Source organism: Colossoma macropomum, unplaced genomic scaffold (assembly GCF_904425465.1).
Source record: "Colossoma macropomum unplaced genomic scaffold, Colossoma_macropomum, whole genome shotgun sequence".
NCBI lineage: Eukaryota > Metazoa > Chordata > Actinopteri > Characiformes > Serrasalmidae > Colossoma > Colossoma macropomum.
This window is the reverse complement of record NW_023494791.1, coordinates 23,570,996-23,589,015: the sequence shown is the minus strand read 5'-3', so window position 1 is coordinate 23,589,015 and position 18,020 is coordinate 23,570,996. Positions and strand designations below refer to the sequence as shown.

Genomic DNA, 18,020 nt, shown 5'->3' with positions numbered 1-18,020 from the left:
GCAAACTGGCTTTAAACGTCACTGAGTGTGTGGCGGAACAACAGATCAGCTGATGGTGGCAAAGTACGTAGAGTAGGCTCCAATTTGCGCACTTGTGTTCTACCTAGGGTGCCTAGCTAGTGCGTCAAATTCTGACCGTTGAGGGTGAAACGCACTAGCTTAAGCGCCCTAGTTAGGACAGAAGTGCGCAAATTGTAACGCAGCCACAGCTCTCTGAAGCTTTCGAGTGCAGAGCCATCTTCCAGACCGGAGAGAGCGAGAAAAGGAGGGGGGGACAGGAGAAAGAATTTGGGGGACCCCGGCTCAGATTGTCGGCTTTTTAAAGGCATTTTGGCATTCAGAGCGATCAGAAGTAACCGTAGCGGGAACAGGACGTACGTCTGGAAATCAGGACTGAGAAACCGGTGGGAGATCGCGGGAGCAAACACAGTGACACGCTGTTGTAGAAGAAAGAAATATGAGAGGGCATCTGTAGTAGTACAATCAAAAATACATAGCTAGCTAACCTAGCCATATTTGCCGGTGAACAAATGTCAAGCCTGTTTTGCATGGTTGATGAAGTCGATCAGCTAAGCTTAGAAGCTTTGTTAACTGAAGTATCAGCGACAATCACGACCTCATTGAATAAACTAAAGCAACAGAGAGGAGAGCGTTTGTTTTGAGAAGCTACTTGTGTGTTTAGACTAGATTTGGGGAACAAGTGTTTCCTCCTAACAAAGCTTTGTCAGCATTAAAATTCTCTTAAATACCTTCTGGACTTATTGGAGAACATAAAACATGTGTTGACAAGTCATATCAGCTCTCAAGTGTGTCATTTAATGCTTTTATGGCTAATTCGGATTAGCAAACTAGCCAGCAGCAGCAGCAGCCTCAAAACTATTTGCCAGTAGCTAGCTAGCCGCTAGGAGTTAGCTAGCTAGTTTGCTAGCTAACTGGTTGTCTCTCGTCCGTTTGTTTTTCATTTGAAGAATCTCAAAACCTCATATACGAGCCATTTTAATATCAGAAAGTGGATTAGTTGATTTAAGCCGGTCGTGTTTACAGTAACCATAGGTCGTTGTTACAGGAAGGGCCTGTTTTTCTTCCCCCTCCTCACCGTTCGCTTGATGTTTAGCTCTTTATTTAGCCGTAGCTAGTTTCGCTAGCCGAAGGAAGAGCTATTGTGGGACACAGGCGAGAGAGAGCGGCTCAGCTGAGTGGATAAACAGGAGAAAGGGGTGCAGTGCAGGAAGAAAATAGTTAACTTTTTCGAGCGAGTTTGCAAACAGCTCCTCGTCTCTGAGTAAGTACTTTCTTTGAACATTTCACTACAACACTACATCGACAGTATGACTAGCTTATAGTGCAGCATATAGGGGGAAAAAAACCTTGACAGTCCTCAGTGTAGTAGTTTGGTAGCTCGTAAGAAAAGGCTTAGCTGAGTTACTCTTTATCTGCCATGCAGACTTGCTGAAAAAAGGTCCAACACAAAGAAACTTGAATATGTTTGTAATGTTAGTGAACGAGCCCTGGGATCAACTCACATAAATTAGTTCCTAGTCATGATTATAATAGCAGAAATGTTATTGCTTTTATCTGCAAAGATAAAAAGTGTTATTTTACTTTGCTCTCTTTGAGTCAAAGTGTAGCCCTATCTTCTGCTCAGGACAGCTTTCACTAGTTGTGCATATTACAGCTAAATGTTTATCTTGTCTTTCAAGCTGTATGTATGGATCAGGATTAGGAGTACTTTTAAAATCTTAAGCAGTGGGAATACATTCCAAAATCATGGATTAACTTTACATTAATGCTGCCCAAGGATCAGATGTGACTGTTGTGATGTGGAGTTGAATGGATGTGCTTTGACACCCAGTTCACGTTGTCACCGTAAATAGCCCACATTTGACTGAGAAGAAAAGGCAAAAAAGACTTGCTTTGCTTGAGAGACTTGGGAGAGTTTCCTTGCTGTGTTTTGGTTCTCTTCACCTCCCCCTCCCCTCCCCCAGCTGCAACTTGCCCAGTGGAAGTGTGCTTCGCTCATGCAGGCTGCCTGCACTCCCTCTGTCAGCTGCGAGCTGTCCTCCCAAAGCAGCAACTAATTCCCCATTGTTGAAGTCCTCAGCTTTTTCTAATTGCAACCAGCGAATGTAATGGAACTAATGTTCGCCGAGTGGGAAGACGGAGAGAGGTTCTCCTTTGAAGACTCTGACCGTTTTGAAGAGGATTCCCTTTGCTCATTCATATCAGAGGCAGAGAGCCTCTGTCAGAATTGGAGAGGATGGAGAAAGCAGTCTGCTGGCCCGAATTCACCCACTGTTAAGATTAAAGGTAACTACAAAGCTTCTCCCCTGTGTTACGAAACAGTTTGTGTGCTCGTTGTCATTGTAATGTGAGCCCTCTCACTCCCATGTGCCCCTGCCCTTACCTCTGACCTTAGAACAAAGCATATGTTATGAGTTGCTGGACGACACTGTCCCAAAACTGTCAAGTCTTCGGAAGTTATTAACCACCGGAGTGTGAAAGTCATTCAGAGAATCAAAACACGTGTAGAAGTGTGTCTGTAAGTTGTGTCTGTAAGTAAAACCCCTTATCTTTTCACGTAGCCTGTATGAAAAAAGGACTAGAAGTTAGAGCATATCAAAATTCCTCGAATCCTGGCCAAGCAAGAGTTCCTGGGGGGCTGCAGTGCAGCCAGTGTATTCTGGGATATAGTTTCCTTAGAAAAAATCACATTGACTAACGGACTCACTCCACTATCTGAACTTATTGTCTTTGGAGTACTTTACAAGGTTATTTTCAAGTACATACATCGTTTTTTCGCTGAATTCAACAAGTCATTCAGTGATCTCCAAACTGATGTTTTGCTCACTTGTGAAGGTTGACGTTGCTGTGCACACTCTAAATGAATAGTTTCTCATTAAATTCAACAAGTTATGCATTTTTCAAAACTAACATTTGGCTCATTTGTGTAGGCTGATGTTGCTGTGTGCACCATAAATTCATCTTTTTTCATTAAATTCAACAAGTTATGCATTTTTCCACACTGTTGTTTACCTCATTTGTGAAGCAGATGTTTTTATGCGCTTTTTGGATTGAAAATAGCTGTTAAGAATGAATCAGTCATTGATCAGTAAGACTCTCTGGTTTAGTCATATTGTTACTGAAAGTTCCTGGTGTTACAGAGACTCTGACTCCTCAAGACCCCGATGTTGAAAAGTGCTTCACTAGAGGGATTAAACAGTACAACTTTATGGTTGTAAAAGCAAAATTCTACATTGTTGGAGTTTTGTGAGTAAAGGTGTGAGAGTAGCGTTTATTGGGTGAGTCAGTAAGGGGCTTTTTCTAGACACAGGCCTTGTGGTGTTTGGATTGAAGGAGTGTTGGGGGTTGGGTGTAGTAGAGCAGAGGGAAGGCTGTAAAAAGAGCTTTGTCTTGGGCAGGTCACTGCCTCAGAGCAGGGTATTGTGGTTAAGCAATAAACCCCCCATTTAATGATTCTGCATAATGCTGCTGATCTTGTACAGTTCACTCGCCAGACACCAAAATCCCCTCGTTTTTAGTTGGATATGCTCTAGAAGTAGGCCTGAAGGTATTTCACGTGACCAAAGCTCCTTTTCTTTTCTTGGCAAAGGAATTGAGGGAGCATTATCACTCAGTATACTTTATTTGGAATCTTGGGACGCTGACCATCTTTGTCCTTCGTCTGTTGAGTTACAGACAGTATGTTAGTGAGTAGTAGGACATCAGACCTGTATAATAAGAGACAAAGGCACAGCTGTCTACCAGCCTACTCAATGGGTCACCCTGGCTTAGTCAGCCGATGACTGGCTGTGATTATGCCACATGGCTTGGTGGATCCGAGTGAACACTAATTTACTCACACCTATTCACAGTATCTATTTCATTGTCTTTTTCTGCACCACTTCTGTTGTGTCACGATGCCTTTTTATTTAATTTCACCGTAAGTGTGAAACATTTTCCCATTAAAAGTCCTTTGACAGACACAGGAGTTGGGCCTGCCGTGTCACTGGCACAAAGATGTAGGAAGATAGGATCGGATTTTCAGAAAAAGGAAAAAAAAATATGATAAAATGCTAATGTTGTGATACAATAGTTCTAAAGGGTCTGTTTAAAATAGTGCTGCAACTTATTAGTGAATTATGAAATTATTTCCATAAATCACTAATCAGTCAGTTATTATTTCAGTTAATTGGGAAAAAGAAATAGTGAAATGATTAGTTTATCATTATATTATCAAAGACATAGCGACAGATTGGTTTTACTCTTTAAGATGCAGTTTTAATGAGTGTGAAAGTTGTACAAACAGTAAAAGAACAAATCATTTCCCTCTAATGATAAAGCAACGCTAAAAATTTTTTGTTTCTGTGCGGTTGGTAACATCTGATATTACTTGATATTACTGACCACACAGAAACAGACTGCTTATCAGCTATGTCAGACATGCCTGTAGCTCAGCCCTGACCACATGCACATGAGGCCATAGCTTGCATCTTCAAATGAATCATCAAAACAAAACCGTAGTAACGGAATAGTGTAATTTAGCTAGTTGAGATGAACAATGTAACTCATCCTTTCAGCCAACGTTGTTTAATTTTCGATTTAGTAAATTAAAAGAGGCACCAAGACGCTGTTTTTGACTTTTGACTGCAGTTTTAATTTCTTAGTTGATCACCATGCTGACCTCCTGCTGTGGACGAAGCAGAGAAAACTGCTTACGCGTGTGTGGTGCTGTGATTTTATACAATGTACAGAAGTCTGTCTTCTTAGATGATGTTTAAAGTGAAGGTTTCCATATTTTTGACCCTACACTGCAGTCTCCACTATATATTTTATTTTATTTAATCTTTTTTTTTATTAAGTATTGTACCTCAGAATGAGAAGTGTAGGTGTTGTTGTGCCAAATGGTTGATAACAAGATGCACTGCTAACTTTTTTTATTGATGTTATTGATTTAAGTTTGTTGTTGTAGCCCTAATTTTAAATGTCCACATATACTAGAAATCCTCATGTGCACTGAGTAGATTTAGACAGTGTGTTGAACAATCCTTTTTAAAGTCTGTAACAGCAATACAGTGCACTTTTTGACAAAGTGCATGGATACAAATCATACATATTGCTGTACTGTTACACCCTTACCTGATATATAGCTTTGTAGCGTTGAGTGTTTGGCTGCCGGCAACACCTGTTTGAACTTTTGCCCACTGTCTGCTGGAGGGCATGAGCAGGTGAAAGAGGCTTTGATGACTGCAGAGATCTCAGTAGGTGATGATCAGAGTAGATGGCCAAATGGTGGTGTGTAAAAACAACCAACACATTCTAAACTACAGAGTGAAGCCAGTGGCATGGCTCCTCTTTGTTCTGGTCCCTACATATGGTCACCAGAGTTAGCTAGTGTGACAGGAAGGCAGTCTTCTTGGCCTTAAGGCTAAGGGACAGTCCCTCCTTCTCCTTAGGGCTGCAGGATTTAGGGGCAGCGGCTAGGGTTGCAGGAAAACGATACATCTAAGGCCTGCATATTAATCAGTCACTGTATCCAGGATCCATGCTACTCTGCCAGGTTGCAGCTCCCTCATTTTGTGCACAAAAAGGATTTCTTTCCATTGGGCTGCCAGATTATGCTTGAATTTGGGGACCATTTCTACTTTCTCATTAGTGGTCATACACAGTTGGCACTTGCAATGTTGACATAGCCTGGAAAATATATGCACTTTTTTCCTGAATCTTCTCATCTTTACTCATAAGGCGTCTATATTTTTTTTGTATGTGTTGGTTGCTATAGCTAACACAAAGTGTGTAAAACAACAATATATATGCTCTTTATTAAACAAATAGATAAAGTAGCACAGTATGAGAGAGTTTCCCGTTGGTTTCTTTAAATTTTGAAGTCTTGTGGGTAAACTTGCAAACAACCTTTTACAGAACGAAGAGTCAATGTTTTTCAATGTTTGTGCTGGGCTTCAGTTAAGGTGTCAATATCTGCCGATGTTGTTAACCCTTGTTGCTGGGAATGTGGGCCTTTTTTTGCTAGTTTGTCCTGTGTGTCTTGGCTATGACACCAGTTCCTTTTTCACAGTACCTTCTTTCTGTTTGGCATGGTTTTTAGTGTGCTAGTGTGCTTCACTGTGATCAGCTTATTGACTCTCAGCACCACTTGCACTCCAAGTTTATGCTATCTGCAGTTAAGTCCTTCTGGCAGGGCAGAAAATTGTTGGCCATTCAAAAAGAGATCAAAAAGAGTTTGGATTTTTTTAGTCTGTTTTTATGCCAGATAATTGAATTGATACTTCATACTTCCTAAGCATAAAGGGACAGCATGTTGGAGCATAAAGTTGTGCATGACTCTTTTAATGCTGACTGTTCTCCAAGACTGAGGAGTTGGACAAATGTAATGCAGATGAACAATATTCACGTCCAAATGATGTAATAGAAGTCTCTAGCTATGACATGGCTGTGTTTTATGGTGAAATTGAGTGAAATATTGATGAGGCATTGTCTCATTGTACGTTCTCTCGTGTCTAAAGTCACACAGGGCAGTGGATTACTGTGCATTTGCCTCAAGCTTGTTTCCTGTCATAAGTGACACACCGATGTTAATGAGCATTATTCAAAGTAATAAATCTAAGTACCGTAACACTTTACCCCTTTACACATTATTCAGTCTTATTGCTTTCTAATCAGTGTTCATATGTCTCTCACTCATTTCGAGCTGTTCTCTTACGGATGGCAGTAGCATCACCAGGGATTAAACTCACAATTTCCTGGTGATGGGGCCAACTGTTAGATTTTTTTTTAGATTTAGTTTTGCCACTTGGGAGCCCAAAGTGCTGGACTGTGCTTGGAGAACAGGGGTTTGCATTCAACGAGCAGCAAACTAACAAAAGCCTATGTGATATAAGCAGTCACTGGCTGGAAAATGCAGCCACTGTTGCTCTCACTGGGCACTGGAAACTGCATTCATCCTATGGAAATCACTTGATTTTTCATTTCATGTGTATCCTGCATTCACATGATTAAAATAATGCCCTAATTAAAAAAGTATAGAGTTATTGCAAAGTGCAAAGAGAACTCTTTCTTTGTGGACAATGGATTTGATCTAAATACTTAAATTAGATTGATTGCGGTTAACTATGCAAGATAATGTGATTAAATCAAATTATTTTAATTGTTTGACAGCCCTAATTAATACATTTATTACATACATAATACATTTACAGTTTTTACAGACATCAGCTTATCAAATCTCATACATAAAGCCACAGTTTAGGCATTGAAGCACAAACAGCCAGAGCTCTCTTCTTTTCAGTAAAGTGATATTTCAATTAACAAGGAAGCTATTTTATTTTTTCATTTTTCTACTTAACTCTCGTTCTGCTTCCCTTTAAACATGTGATTTGTCCCTCTGCAACCAATTGTCTTAAGCTAAATTTGTTTTTGGGTCTCTAAAGCTGTTTATGCGCCTACTTGTAGCTGTAGATCTTTTGAATTCATTTGTTATATGTTTACATTCACAGTTGCATTTAGTGAGGTTTAAACTCAGTGTTTTAAGTCAGGGGACATTTGAGTACAGGACCCCTTCAGGAAGCCGTAACCCTTCCGGATGTTCCGTGCTGGGACTTACTGGCAGTTATCCTGCCCCAACTCTCTTTACAAACCTCTGACTGTATGTTCAGTCTGGCTTTGGGACAGAATAGGTTGCCTGAGGTCTTGAACCTCTCTTCTAAGGACTGAATGTAATGTGCTCAATTATTATCCTACTCTCCACTCTTCATCTAAAAGGGTTTGTCTCATCTGCAGTCGTCATTTGTGACTGCATTGTTTAGACAGCTTTCGTGATGCCAAATATGGTCAGCTGTGATACATATTGTGGCTTGGAAACGTGTAGTTCAAATGAGAACAGTAGTTTTATTTTTGTCATCATGCCAGTGTGGTTCCTGCCCCCAAATGAGGTTATTTGATTGTTTATTTAACACTGTCAGTCTTGTGAGTTGCTAGTGTGAGCCAGTACTCTTCAGAGAGTGGTGAGTAATGCTTGTGATTTAAAAAAAATATTTACTTGGCATAAACAAAATGCCAATAGTGCTGGCCATTGAATGCTTTTCTACTGTGCTGTCTGAGAAGAAAGAAATCTTTAAGTTATTCTTAGTCCCTCATTATTGTTATATGAGAAACCTGTTCATCTGTACCTTTAATTGAAATGGCAGGTGAGAAGCACTTCTCAAATTTCTACTCTTGCCTCAGATGGACAGGTCATCCCACTGGTGGAGCTGTCAGCCAAGCAAGTGGCATTCCATATCCCATTTGAGGTGGTGGAGAAAGTCTATCCTCCAGTCCCTGAGCAGCTTCAACTTCGCATTGCTTACTGGAGCTTTCCTGAAAATGAGGAGGACATCAGGTGAGTTTGAACACTACTCGTTGACCTGTTAAATTCAAAGGTGCTCTTGTTCTGTTGAACACTAATGCAGGACTTTGGGTCAGACTTTTAGTCTTTTCTGCACTAAATAGGGCCTTAAAGTGTTTCATACATAAAAATTTCAGGGTTTAAGAACTTTGCTGTGAACAAAGTAATTCAGAGTGGTTTAATGTGGAGTGCATCATGTGGAGAAGTGGAGAAACGTACCTACTCTGATTTCTTTACAGTAGTGATGATAGAAACCAGGGGTTGTGATGTGTACAGTGCAAAAGTAGCCGTTTTATTTGTTTTTCGAAATAGCCAGTGAACCTGCGCGTGTCTTCTGAGTTTTTAGTTGTTAAACACCATGCATGTATCTCTCCTCCATGAATAGATTTTAAAAAATATTTTAGAGGCATTAAATACTTTGGATCTCTGGTTCCCATCACCACGTCTGTGAACATTTTTGAATTTGAGTTCCACTAGCACGTTTAAACTATTCTGAATAAGTTTTGTGTAATTCTTAACAATGTAATTATGGAACAATTGTGAAAATAGGTGGAATTCACCTATCTGAATGTTCTTGGATGCACCAGGTTTGTGATAAAACAATAGAAGCATTTGTATGTTGGTGTTTGTCTTTTTCTGCTTTCCCAGCTCCTCACTTTCTCATTTTTTCATCCTCTCTGCAGGTTGTACTCTTGCTTGGCCAATGGGAGTCCTGATGAGTTCCAGCGTGGTGAGCAGCTCTATCGGGTGAGAGCTGTGAAAGATCCCCTGCAGATAGGTGAGAAACCTCATACTTGCCCTGCTGCGCAACCCACGTAGACTTCTTATCATTACCAACTTGAACATGGAAGAAACTGGCCCTTTTCGGATGAGCTATCTATCTCTAAGGCTTTTCTCTGTGTGTCCTTGAAAGCATTCCACACTAGTATGCTCATTTAAATATCAGTATCGCATAGTAAACGAGATTTACAGCTAACCGCCCTAGCTCAGAAAGAGCAAAAAAGCATTTAGCACTCTGTTACATTGATCACACTGGTCATTGGTGCTAACCCAGTCCCATCCCCACACTTCATTTCACCTTCCTGAAGCACTGGCCTTTGGCACTACATTATGTGTCGGTCGTGCCAAACCCATCATTTACTTGGCCTGTTCCGCTCAGTGCTCAGCACACGGCTGGAGAGCTTCTCTGGTTTCCTTATGTCACTGCTGAAAATCAGTGCTCGTCTAAACACTGGAGTTGTTTGAGTCCCAGTGTCTCTGGCAGGGCTAAATGTGAGTGTGGTGGGTTTGAACGTTGCCTTCGTGAATGAGTGTTATTGTTGGAGGTGGTGGGCTGCACAGCAGCACAGACTCATCTTCATGCAGCTGACATTGGTAAGGAGCCGTGCTGGCCCAAAACTGACCCAGCCTTTTCTTTATTACCCCCTGTCTCTTCTCACTTTCCCACCCATATGCTTACACACCAATACTAGAGTGTCCCAAAGCAGTCTAAATAGTGTAATACTTCATAGAAGCACACTGAAGGTTTCTTTGAAACTAGCCCACTGAACATTGCTAACTATTGTTTCATGGTGTAGATTCCCTTGTCACAAATAAGTTTCTGGCTTTGCATTTTAGGACTAAACTTCCTTTTTTCATTTGACTTTCTACCGCAAAATGCTTCCAGTTCTCCTGATATTAAATGAATTAGATTGCTGAAGGGATGATGGTACCTGCACTCTTAAGTCAGTGAAGTGTAGTGAAATGCCATTGCTATTGCGTAACTGAAAATCAAACACTTTTCCATTGACACTCTCAGGAGGAGGTTTTAGTTGGCTGATAAATGAACACATAACGGCCAAAACAATCTTGCTTTCTGTCTCTGGATTTCTATGTGATTGCTTCCTGAATACCACTGTTCATCAGTCAAAATAATAAATGACTGTAGTGTTACTTTACATGTGCTCAAAATTCTGAAGAGTACCATGTAACATTACTTTATTTGACAATAAAAGCAAAATAATGGTTTGTTTTTTCAAAGGTAACACCTGTTTCCATTGTGGTCTTTGGGTATTAAAAAAGATCATTGTTGGAAGTGAGTGTTCAGCATTTTAATGGACAGTGTTAGTGAGTTAGTCCAAACAGAACAACTTCTGTGTTATCCACAGTGTTATAGATTTACTTGTCTCTTTTGCATGATTTGTCACGTTGTGTGACCCAACCTCTGACTTTTATATCAAAGATCCTCTGAGATTATGCTGTTGGAATTCCTGCTACAATTTCATCTGTCCCTCAATTAGGGATCCTAATTATTCTTTAGTCTTTAGTCGATGATTATAACCCCATAGACTGACAAGCAGGGCTGTAACTAGGATCTAAATTTTAGTGAGGTCCATTTTGCAGAAATGTGACCCACATCTCATAGTGAATAAACTAACAACAGAATATGGCCCAATCCCATTTCACCCCTTGCACTTAACCCTTAGCACTCTGTCTTGCGTGTTCACATCTAGGGTTAGGGTGTCCCAATTTTTGTTGAGATAGAGGTGTAAGGCGAAGTGTTAGGGCTACATGGCCCTCCAAAAGGAGGTTTTTCAGAGGTACACTCCAAATGGAGTGTTATGAGGAAAAAAAAGAAAAACCGGCAAGATGGCTGCACGAGCGACCAAAGAATCCCACAAATATAAGTATTTTCTCCATTTAAAAATATGATAACCATTGTATTATCTTAGTTTAATGTTGTTTCAGTGTATTATGGTTGTTTTCTTCATAACAAACATAAAAAATCGCTAATGTCTCGGTAGCTAGCTAACTAACTTTCCTGTTCCACCTTAAATAGTCAAGCAGTACTGACGCCTAAAGTGCCAGAATGTAACTGCTGCACCATTTAAGGTGGAACGGGAAAACCCTAGTTAACGGGAAAGCCAGCTACTCATACAGTTAATAAGACAAAATACAGTCTAATGTACCTGCTGATTTCTTAATAATATTGATCCTATACCATCACTATGCTAGTTAACAGTGAACTTTCTGATACTGGTTGTAATATGTTATGAGCAGGTAACACAGTACAACTTTAGTTTCTTGTCTAATTACTAAAATAGCGACTATGGAGCCTAAACTGTGCAGTTACTGGAGCTAGACTAAAGCATGCTGATCTAGCTAGCAACGTTACGAGCAGTCCAAACATAAAATAAAATATGAGGTTTGCATTTTACAATCTTAATGTGTGAATTGCACTCATAAACTTAAAGCTAGCTACATTTTTACCATAGCGATGTTATATGTTAGCCTATAGCATGTGTGCCGCATACCTGGATATCTTAAGAATTCAAAGTTACTCTGGTGCTCAGGGCAGTGTAGCAGCTCGTACAGAGATGAACAGAGTGAGCAGTCAAGTCTATGGCCGAGCCACAGCTGTTCTGAGGTCAGCTGAGAACCTCTAACTGCTCATTGGGTAGTTATGTTGCTTTTTTTTTTTTTACACTGAATCTCATAAAACCCTTCAAAAACCCCAACTATCACTCACTGCACAACCACAAGTTCAAAGGGGTGGAGCCGGACCTGATCCAACTCCACCCACGTCTTCTTTTCATTGGTCTAAAATTATCGCATTTCTATTGGTTGTTAAACTAGTATGTTTTGCTTATGTTTTCCGCCTACGACTTATTTCATTGGTCTGCCCTGTTGCGTTTTTACCTGTGGGAAACCTGCAGGCGTTGCTGGTGTTTTTGTTTTTTTTCCTCAATGTCGCTCCATCCTGAATGCCACAACACAGCCTTTATAATCGCTCACGATTCATGACGTTCACACTCATTTGTCAAAACTCAAAAAGCTTTTTTCACATTCCGGTACAAAGTCCGTTCTGTAGGCCTAAGTGTACTTATGATAGTCGGGTTCTAGTTGAAAACGCTGAACGTATTTAAACACTAGAATGCACATATGACAGGTCAAAATAACCCACATAACTGTGTTTTATCAACTAAATCCTGGAATTTCATAATAAAAACATAATGACTTTTTGTTTTACATTTAAAAGGATTTGGTATTACTGCCACACATTTTCATAAGTCTAACAAAAATGACTCAATATACCTAAAAAAATCATATTAAATGTTATATACCCTGATAAGCCACTTTATTAGCTCATTCTACCTTGTTTCTACACTCATTGTCCATTTTATCAGCTCCGCTCTAGTTCAGACCAATTAAAACATGACGTGGGAGGAGTTGGATCAGATCCAGCCGTAACCCTGGACGTTTGGTTCTGCAGTGACGACAATCTCCAGAAACCTCCAAGGACCTCGGAGTCCCAACACTAGTCACGAACATCACGGGCGCTGATTGCTGAAGTAATCGTGGATAGCAACGGTTGCTAAGCAGTTATTGGAGGGTTGAGGAAAAAGCTGTTTCTAAGTTTAATCTCCTGAATGGAGAAAAGTGGAAGAAATCCTTCTGAAACTGTCCTTATAGCTAGTTACGGCCATGCTGACAAGCCTAAAATCAAGGACGCAACGCATCAAGATATCATTTATAAAACGGATTGTTCCGGTTTGAAATCTGATTCACTAAGCTGTGTTCAAAGCCATTGTAAAGTACTTGATAGACACACCCTTAAATGGATAGACGCACACTTGAACTGAAATGTGTGTTAATGCACCAAGATATTAAAACTGTTTCTTGAAAGGACTGCTAAACAAAGTACTGATAAGTGCGGCCAGGGTTAATCGTGTATATGAAATAAACAGCTAAATTAAACCATATTAAACACAGCCTAGTAAATAACTTCATTTTTACATTATAACATTGGTTGAGCAGTTTATTTATTGGTTAACAGTTAATTGGTTACTCATTTATATCCCTAACCTCAGTTGATTATGGGTGGCTTTTGCAGAAGCAGTCCCACAGTATTACACTCCCATCACACACACACACACACACACACACAAATATATATATATATATATATATATATATATATATATATATATATATATATATATATATATATATATATATATATATATATATATATATTTGTGTGTGTGGTGGGAGTGTAATACTGTGGGACTGCTTCTGCAAAAGCCACCCATAATCAACTGAGGTTAGGGATATATATATATATATATATATATATATATATATATATAAGGGGTGCGGGAAAAAATCGATTCTTAGATGCATCGCAATGCAGACGTGGACGATTCTGAATCGATTCACAAACGTCAAAAATCTATTTTCTAAATATAGTAATGTTGACGGAACGCAAAGGGCGGAACTTGGAAGTGGGTACGTGCAGCACCCGGACAGTCTGTGGCGGCACATAACAAAAACACAACGGGATGAGCGAGAAACCCGACCGGCTCCCTCTGCATTAAAAGCCAGGTTAGATCGGGAGTCACAGCTCAAATGTTAAGAAGAGCCATTTTGACCTTTCAACAAAAATCAAACCACCTTGGGAGCCACAACATTTATGTCCAGTATGTCTCAGTATGTGATAATGTCCTAGTTTAGGCTAAACAATATAAACGAAAACACAGACTTACTCTACTCTGCTTTAAGCTTTAGCGTTAGCTACAGCCGCTTTTCTTCCATCTCCGCCAGAAGACTTTTCCTCAAAAGTTGAATAGTTTCTTGTAAAATGTCTCTCAGCGTTCAGCTGTTTTACGAGGCTGAAGTCGCTTCTCATTCGCCAGCTTCTTGCTGAACTTTCCCGTTCCAAAATTAGACAGAGAAGCGACTTCATCTTTGCAACTTTTTAGTGTTTGACAGTCTCTCGTTGCAGATTTAACATACTAGGAAACCAACTGCGCTGCTTATAAATGCGAATAGGTTCATTCATCTCTAAATGTTCGTCTGTCTTTCTTTTCCTTTTTCGTTCGCTACTCGCTCGGCGAAACCTCGTTGCTACGTGACCTGCAGTCTTTCGCGCCCGCCCCCCTCTATCACGAGACCAAAACCGAAGTTATGAAATCACTAAAGAATATATAATGTGCTGCGTGGTCATCCATCACCACTGGATCTTATTTCACCGTAACAGCGCATTTTATCGCAGATGAGTGGCAACAGCGTCTCCATACAAGAGCAGTGATTGAGAGCCTTCTAGTTCACTTGCCACATCACTTCCATTTGTTTTATTAATAAAAGATATTGGACGTAAATGCATTATGGATCATTACAAATACTTTGTTTTAAAACTACCAAGTCCTCAGACAGTAAGAAAATAGAAATCATGTATAGAAAAAAAAAGATGCATCGATAATCGTTTTATAATCGCATCGCAGCCCTCTGAATCGTAATCGAATCGTGAGGTGCCTAAAGATTCCCACTCCTAATATATATATATATATATATATATATATATATAATGTATATGTGTGTGTGTGTGTGTGTGTGTATGTATGTATGTGTATATATATATATATATATAAATGGAGCAGATCACTAAAATTGTGTTGTGAATTTGTGTATTTCTTTCTTTCTTTCTTTCTTTCTTTCTTTATTTATTTATGTGTTTTGTCTGGTAAGGCAGGTTAATTCCACATCTCAATTTATTGTAACACCTTACTCTAATTATGTAATTTATTCTAGAGGCTTGCATGCTTTTTCCATCAGTGACTTTGATTGTTTGTGCAACAGAGTGTAAAAAGTTGTGTGGTTTATAAATAACGCTAAATAAAATGTCCTGTGTTTGATTAATAATGCCAGCTTTTATTTTTATGGCTTAGATAAAGATCAGTTCACTTTTTAGCAGGCATTTAATGGAGAATTCCAAATAAATCTGAAGGAGCTCAAACTTTACACTCACCACTGTTTATGCACTGAGAAAAAGGAAACTGGACTGTGAAAAATTGATGTTTTAATACACTGGTCGATGCACTGACTGATTCAGAATCTCTTGGGTGCTATTAAAATCTCCATTATTAGCTCATTAACCAAACGTTGCTGCAGTCTCCCCTGGGAGCAGCTGAAGGATGAATAAACCGCGCTCTCTGCATCTCAGTAGCACCAAGTCTGGCTATAGTTCTAATTATGCCAGAGGGAAACACGGTGAACCAGAGCAGCATAGCTGGACTTTTCGGTTCAATTTTCATCTGCTGTATGACATTCGTAAAAAACGGCAGTGCTCTGTTACATGTAACAGGCGCTGAAAATCCTCAGAGCTAATGCTAAAATTTGAGGGTTGGTTGTTGCCAGCTGTAGTCCATACCCTCTCCTTTTCACTGTCTGGGGGGAAAAGGCCACATTGGTGCAAAATGAGGTTAAGTGGTTTTTACCAGAATTGGATGTGACGTTTTGGAGCCCTTTTGCCCTGCTGGTGGCCGCTGAAAAGAGGAAGTGGGTCAGGAAGAGAAGGGGCTTTTGGCAAACAGGTAGAGTTAAAGAGAGGGAGAGTGAGGAGGAATGGAGTCGAGTTGGCCCTGCAAAGGAGGGCTGTTGAATCAGGAACAGCAGCTTTGAGCTGAAACCACCCACTGCCCCCCTCTGTCTGAGCTGGCCAGAGGAAGGCTGGCTGTGCTCCAGTGGTAAAAGCTTTTGGCCAACCCCCACTCTCTTACTTCCTTACATGTTCGTACTCATTCTCTCTCTCTCTCTCTCTCTCTCTCTCTCTCTCTCTCTTTCTCACATACGCGCACACTCACTCTGTCACTTTGCGTATAAAAATAACATTTTTCATTTCCTGCATTCTGATGACTACTATTAGTTTCAGAAATGCCACAGAATCAACAAATTTAGACACTATCATGTCTCAAAAGTTTCAGAATGCTTCTTTGGACAAAGACTGTAGAGGGTTTTAAGGACTGCGTTTGCTTAGGTACTGTTGCAGAATGTGTCAGTTCAATTTAAAGGTTCCATATCATGGACAACATACCATTTACTCCCCTGTCCAGTGTGTTTTGAATTTTGTGTGTTTTAAGATGAGACAGAAACTAGCAGATTTACATGTGCACCTATTCACCCTCTGGCAGTTTAGCCCCTCCCATTCACACTGAAGTTGTAAAGAGTGTTTCAGCTGGCACTACCTCTTGAATGAGGCACAATACAGGGCAGCCAGTCAGAACACTGATATTGGTTTTCAAGGAGCAGTACTAAACAGTCTAAGGGATGAGGAGAGGTTGGAAAATGGTCACATAAAAACGATATACAACTTGTTTTGGTATGTAAAAACACACAAATATCATAAGAGGATCTCAAGTAAAGACTAATATACAAGAAAAATGCCTTTTGGTTCAGTTCAGCATTGTGACTGTTCCAGGATATGACTAATAACTAAATGTTTTCTCATTGCTATAACATGCATGGTACAGGGTTAGGGTTAGATATTGCAAAAATACGATATAACAATAATTAAAAATGTTTTCATAATAAGCAACATTAATCACAATATTATTGTCATATTTCCCACCTCTACATGAAACACACATGCTGGAAACAGTGTAGACAAGCACTAAAGTGCAGTTACAAATGTGTTATGTATGTGAGATGTGTAGACTCACTGTTCTCTTGTTTATATTCTAATATTACACAGGTTTCCACCTCAGTGCCACTGTCGTCTCGCCCCAGGCTGGCCAATCAAAGGGTGCCTACAATGTGGCGGTCATGTTTGACCGCTGTCGGATTACTTCCTGCAGCTGCACATGCGGAGCCGGGGCCAAATGGTGCGCCCATGTTGTGGCGCTTTGCCTCTTTAGGATTCACAATGTGAGTGCTGTTCCTCCAGAGATTTGCTGATAAACTTCATATACTCATCTAATTTCAGTTTTATTATCATCATAGGTTGGTTTTCTGGACCTGTCACTAAAGATTTTGCAGTGTTTGTTGTTTGTTTGTTTGTTTGTTTTTATTTATTTGTTTGTTTGTTTGTGAAAGATATCCAGTCATAAAAAAATGTTTGAAAAGTTTGCCCACCCCTCATTTGACAATGTAAATTTTATATCGTATGTATTTGAACATCCATGAGTGGTTTGTATAGCATCTCCTAATATAGTACTGTAACCTAAATTATTTTTGCTAGCATTTGTTACTGTATATCATGTTAAGCCAGTTTTTGTGAGGTTATTAGTAGTTTTGCTCATTAGCTGGAGAGGAAAGCACAGCTAATTATATGAAACGGAAGATATTTACATGTTTTTTCAATAGATCATGTCAGCTTCTGGTGTTCAGACAAATTATTTTGAAGCTATCCTGCTCCTGTAATCAATATAAAAATCCACATTTATAAGCAATTACATCCTCTCCAATTTTACAGACTTTTTTTTTCCTTTTCTTTTCTTATTTTGTAGCCCGTTCTTTCACACAGGGTACATGCTTCTGGGTGGACTGTGCCTATTCCTTGACTTACAGGCCAGCCCCAGTAAAGGCAAATGTAATTTATCTGAATGCCCATCGTGTATTGTGAAAATTCCACAATACCACGAAAATGTTTGGGGAAAAAAAAGCATCATAGTGCACTACTAGTCTATGACTTGTGTGTATCTCTATCTGTGTGCGGTTGGTGTGGGTGTGAGAGTGCTGAGAGGCTTTTGATTAAGTCTGAAGGCTCCCAGTGGAGCACAGAGGGTGGAGGCAGGGATCTGCTCTGTCCTGATATCCCCCTGTACGAGGGCCTTGTTCGGCCAGATAGACCCAGCAGCCCAGGTCG

At 39.9% G+C, this 18,020-nt stretch overlaps 1 protein-coding gene across 4 annotated transcripts in view; it reads left to right on the top strand.

Moving 5' to 3' along the window:
* Positions 1 to 204: 204 nt before the first annotated feature.
* Positions 205 to 18,020, top strand: part of zswim8 (zinc finger, SWIM-type containing 8) — a 45,392-nt gene continuing 27,576 nt past the window's right edge. Inside the window, exons 1-5 of one of the 4 annotated variants that reach the window (XM_036574505.1) lie at positions 205 to 1,282; positions 1,986 to 2,307; positions 8,239 to 8,392; positions 9,082 to 9,176; positions 16,908 to 17,080. In XM_036574505.1, the coding sequence (XP_036430398.1) occupies positions 2,130 to 2,307; positions 8,239 to 8,392; positions 9,082 to 9,176; positions 16,908 to 17,080 (600 nt within the window). In that variant the 5' untranslated portion in view covers positions 205 to 1,282; positions 1,986 to 2,129. Of the gene's footprint in view, positions 2,308 to 8,238; positions 8,393 to 9,081; positions 9,177 to 16,907; positions 17,081 to 18,020 lie in introns of all 4 variants that reach the window. The other 3 variants (XM_036574504.1, XM_036574506.1, XM_036574507.1) reach the window with 3 other exon arrangements.